The sequence below is a fragment of the Octopus bimaculoides genome, chromosome 3 (genome assembly GCF_001194135.2).
Source record: "Octopus bimaculoides isolate UCB-OBI-ISO-001 chromosome 3, ASM119413v2, whole genome shotgun sequence".
Taxonomy (NCBI): Eukaryota; Metazoa; Mollusca; class Cephalopoda; order Octopoda; family Octopodidae; genus Octopus; species Octopus bimaculoides.
In genome coordinates this window covers 35,286,957-35,292,548 of record NC_068983.1, presented here as the reverse complement: position 1 = coordinate 35,292,548, position 5,592 = coordinate 35,286,957, and the positions used below count along the sequence as shown (strand labels likewise).

The 5,592-nt window shown below is 33.1% G+C and overlaps 1 protein-coding gene across 1 annotated transcript in view; it reads left to right on the top strand.

Annotated features, from left to right (window-relative positions):
- Positions 1 to 227: 227 nt before the first annotated feature.
- The window catches only part of LOC106877509 (uncharacterized), a 224,977-nt gene continuing 219,612 nt past the window's right edge, over positions 228 to 5,592 (top strand). The window contains exons 1-2 of the mRNA XM_052966136.1: positions 228 to 384; positions 3,081 to 3,276. Of these exons, the coding sequence (XP_052822096.1) occupies positions 3,095 to 3,276 (182 nt within the window). The 5' untranslated portion in view covers positions 228 to 384; positions 3,081 to 3,094. The remainder of the gene's footprint in view (positions 385 to 3,080; positions 3,277 to 5,592) is intronic.

Sequence of the window (5,592 nt, the reverse complement as noted above, 5' to 3'; positions counted from 1 at the left end):
TGTACCCTTAATGTAGTTCTCAGGGATATTCAGCGTGACACAGTGTGACAAGGCTGACCCTTTGAATTACAGGCACAACAAAAACAGGAAGTAAGAGTGAGAGAAAGTTGTGGCGAAAGAGTACAGCAGGGTTCGCCACCATCCCCTGCCGGAGCCTTGCGGAGTTTTAGGTGTTTTCGCTCAATAAACACTCACAACGCCCGGTCTGGGAATCGAAACCGCGATCCTATGACCGCCAGTCCGCTGCTCTAACCACTGGGCCATTGCGCCTCCACACGTAGTGACATTATACTGATAAGATTGTAACAATAATAAATGCATTAATAAAACTTCTCTTTTTTAACAGTGAATGCAACATCACGAAGTTGGAGTGTAGTGAACGACGTAAGTAAAATTTAATTAAAACTAATTTCATTTATAAGTATATGGCCTAACATTTATAGAAAGGGAGAAGAAATATATTCATATCTTTCTTCGAGGCAATTCTCCTGTTAATCTAAATTCATTTCAGAAATACAGACAAGAAAAATTTCATAAAACTTACCTGATGTATAAAAATCAGATCCTTTGAAAGTTATTGCAACTGAATGAGAAATGTGGGAAAAGAGAAAAGTATTGAATGTAGATGTGGAAGGAAGGATGGTGACTTTTATGACGTGCGCTTACACGTCGGATGTATAACAGTGTTACCCAAATAGGAGTAGAAGTGGCTGTGTAGTAAGTAGCTTGCTTACCAACCACATGGCTCCGGGTTCAGTCCCACTGCGTGGCACCTTGGGCAAGTGTCTTATACTATAGCCTCGGGCCGACCAAAGCTTTGTGAGTGGATTTGGTAGACGGAAACTGAAAGAAGCCCGTCGTATATATGTATATATATATATACATATATACGACGGGCTTCTTTCAGTTTCCGTCTACTAAATCCACCATATGTGTGTGTGTGTGTGTATGTGTGTGTTTATATGTTTGTGTGTCTGTGTTTGTCCCCCCAACATCGTTCGACAACCGATGCTGGTGTGTTAACGTCCCCGTAAACTAGCGGTTCGGCAAAAGAGACCGATAGAATAAGTACTAGGCTTACAAAGAATAAGTCCTAGCGTCGATTTGCTCGACTAAAGGCGGTGCTCCATCATGGCCACAGTCAAATGACTGAAACAAGTAAAATAGTAAAAGAATAAATAAATATTTGGATGTTATCTAAAATAACCTACCGCAGAATTATCATGTTCACATAAAACGTACTCCGTACTACTCGAACGTAGGTACGATATTAAACCAACACGCGTCGCAATAACACAGTAACCAATACGGTCGACCAACACTGTCAAATACCCTGACAGTTCACATAGTTTTTATTTAGTGAAATTCGTTAGTCCACTTTCAACTAGATGGAGCCTTTCACAACAGTGACAAAACATTTTTGCAGATAATCCGTAACGTTTTGACGGAGTAGAAACTATGGACGAGGACGACCTTATTTCGAAAGCATAATTAACAACTTGCAGATGTAGATCAGTACCAAGTGTGGTAGCAGAGAATAAGAAGACGATTCATATTATCAGGTGATAGGTTAGCAGTAAATTATTCTGGATGTTATGTTTGAGAGTGTGACATAGTCCATAGATGGTACACCGAATGATTTAAGAAATGGAATTGTCAAATGAATCTAAAGATTAAGTATGTAATTATATTTAGGATACATAATTAAGATCTTTTCCCTTTGGCCGGCACATTTAAAAAATAATTTTTTGTAACTAAATACTTTCAAAATTCGTATACTGGTAGAATGTGTCACATAAAACATCATTTACTCTTGGCGTTTTTGAGAAAATTGTGTATTTTCGAAGTTTTTTTGTGTTAAAGTTTTCGTATTTTGGTAATTTCAACCAATCAATGACATCTATGGAGGTGAAAACAATTACTGCTGTTATTTGTCAACAACAACTTCCGGCGGTGTATATTTCGTTTGTCACTGTTATTTATGACATTTCATCTCAGTTACGTTTGTATGAATAAACGAGTGTATCTGAAGCATGTTTACTTCATGGCACCACCACAATCGTTCGTGCATTTCTACTATTTTTAGTTTTTTTTCCTGTTTTTCAGCTAATATTTTCGGAAAGACATTTTTCCCCTTCCCCCTCCAATTTCTTCATTTCTCACATTTTTCCGTAACTCTAACCCTAAAATCCCAACCTTAACCCTAACCCTAAAACCTTAACCCTGAGCCTAAAACCCAAACCCTAACTCTAAAACCTTATCCCTAACCCTAAAATCCTAATCCTGAGCCTAAACCCAAACCTTAACTCTAAAACCTTATCCCTAACCCAAAAACCCTAACCCTGAGCCTAGAACCCTAACCCTAACCCGAACTCTAAAACCCGAACGCTAACCCTAACTCTAGATCCCTATCCTTAACCCTAAAACCCTAACCCTAAACCTCTAACCCTAACCCTAAAGCCCTAAAGCCTAAACCAGTACAAGCGCACGACCGATGTCTTAAAAAAACAGTGACAAACGAAATATACACCGCCGATAGTTGTTGTTGACAAACAACAGCAGTAATTTTATTCAGCTGAATACACGTCATTGATTGGTTGAAATTACCGAAATACGACAACTTTAACACGAAATAACTTTAAAAATATAAACTTTTCTCAACAACACTAAGAATAAAAAATGTTTTATATGACACATTCTATCAGTGTCCGAAGCTTGAAAGTGTTTAGTTACAAAAAATCAATTTCTCGATGTGCCGTTCAAAGGAAAAAGATCCCATAATTATTTAAAGTCACTTAATCTCCTTTTTCATGATGACTGTCTAAAAGCCAATTACAATTTAATTTCCATGCCAAGAATTTGATGGAAGAGAAAAATTCTCGATTAGCTTTTAAAATAATCGATCTAATAATTCGTGCTAATTTCCAATGCTTTAGAATTCTTGAATCTACTTCAAATAGGCAGTTGTTAAAACTTGTTTCTTAAAACACATTTACAATTACTGTTCTTTGTGGAAAAACTTGAAATATTTTGTTTTACATTTATTTCTTTGTTTATTTAACTTTTCGTCATAATCTCAGAATGTGGAACTCGAATGATGGGCTCTATTGAATCCAGTGCAATGAGCAATAGTGGACAATTCGCTTTGGATGGAGAATGGCCCTGGTCTGCGTCAGTCCATAAGCAATATACATCCCCTTGGGACACGTATTCGTTTTTTAAAATCCCTGCAGTAATAATCGACAGTCACCATGTCCTTCTTCCTCATTACTCCCTGTAAGTATTTTGTTAACATTATCGACTGTATGTGTTTGTGTGTGTATATATATATCATCATCATCATCATCATCATCATCGTTTAACGTCCGCTTTCCATGGTAGCATGGGTTGGACGATTTGACTGAGGACTGGTGAAACCGGATGGCAACACTAGGCTCCAGTCTGATTTGGCAGAGTTTCTACAGCTGGATGCCCTTCCTAACGCCAACCACTCAGTATATATATATATATATATATATATATATATATATATATATATATATAACAATAAATTAAATAAAGATTTAATTGACAATCCAGTAATTTATTTGTATTATAATATAACATAATATACTATGAATATAATATAATAGAAGATCACTTTAGAAGAACCATTGAAAAACCAAAAGAGCCAACAATTTGTTTCGACTTATATACATTATATGATTTATAAACAATTTGTATCTATTTATATAAATCTTTTCAAAGCTTTGGTTTATAGACAGACAAAATTCCGTGTGAAAGGACAGTTGAATTGTAAAAAAATTAATTCAAATGCCTATGTTCATGAGCGTGAGCGTTAACTTTTCAACTAGATAACAATTACAATTAAAACAATTAAAACCAACAAAATCATAACGGACAAAATTATTAAGTAAATAGAATCTACAACTATCGAAATATATTTCTATATATCTCAAATAATATTAATTCAAATTCGTTTAGGTCGAAAACAATCTTTGGCTATTATAATAACATACAACAACAATATATATGGAATATACATGTATATAAATTAGGGTCTTACTTAATCTAGAGACTGTAATAAAACGTGTAAATAATAATAAATGTTAATATAATATTATATTGGTAATATATAACAACTCTTCCCTTTTATATAAAGTTATTGATATAAAAAAAAATTATTTAAAGTAACTAACAAAATAAAAAAAATGTTCTTGTTTTAATTAGTTTATCGGAGGGAGAATTTCGAAATAAATATGAAGAGAAAACTAACAAAAAATGTTCTTTATTTACTTAATCGGAGGGAGAACTCCGTAGTAAATATGAAGAGAAACTTTGAGTTACAACAACTACACCCTATATTACCCAAAAGTCAGGCTATAATAATGGATTTCAAAATACTACGAGTTTTTCAGAAGTAACCATATTTGAAGTTACTTAAAAAAGAATTATTCACGGTAATTATTCTCGCCGCCTTATAATATACGTATATTATAAGGCGGCGAGATGGCAGAAATGTTAGCACGCAGGGGTTGAAATGCTTAGCGGTATTCCGTCTGCTTTTTATGTTCTGAGTTCAAATTCCGCTGTGGTTGACTTCGCCTTTCATCCTTTCGGGGTCGAAAGTTGCGTACTGGAGTCAATCTAATTGACTAACCTCTTCCCCCAAAATTTTTTGCCTTGTGCCTAGATTAGAAAAGTATATACATATATTATGGGAGAACTCAGTATATAAAATAAAGTAAGACAAGCAAAAACAAGGATTGAATACCGATCCACGGTAAATCTAATCAATATTATTTGTTTTTAGACAAAGGACTATAATTAGTATATATCCAAATTTTATGAATTTTTTTCAGAAGTAACAAAATAATATTGTTACAATGCGAATACAAGATATAAAATAAATAATACTATAAGAATTATTATTCGGGTTATTAAATTTAGTTAGTAAGTCAAATAAAACTATTCATTTATCAATATCATTGTTGTTATTATTATTATTATTATTATTATTATTATTATTATTATTATTATTATTATTATTATTATTATTATTATTATTATTATTATCATTATTATTATTATTATTATCATCATCATCATCATCATCATCATCATCATCATCATCATCATCATCATCATCATCAATTAATTAAGAAATTAGATGAATGCATTGATGAATATAATTATTTAGTACACTGAAAATATCTTATTTGTAATTTGTAATTAATATTAAATTACTAATATAATAATATATGTTCAGCAACTACAAGAATTTACACTAGAAAGATTCAAAAATATTCTGAATCAATACACTAGAAACTAATTTTCCAACTTTTATTATATAGAGAAGATGACAAAACTTAAAGATATACATACTTAGCCCAGCTCTTCGAAACGCCGGTGTTAAAACGGGGGTAGCTGATGAAGAAGAATGTTCTCTATGTGGCTTGTGTGTTTTCTCGTCTACGTTTTGTTTGCAATGTCCTGTACCTAGATATGCACCTATACATACAGGTGGATGTCGGTATGCACATACCTGTACGTATATATGCATATACTCATTTACTACTTGTTTATATATAT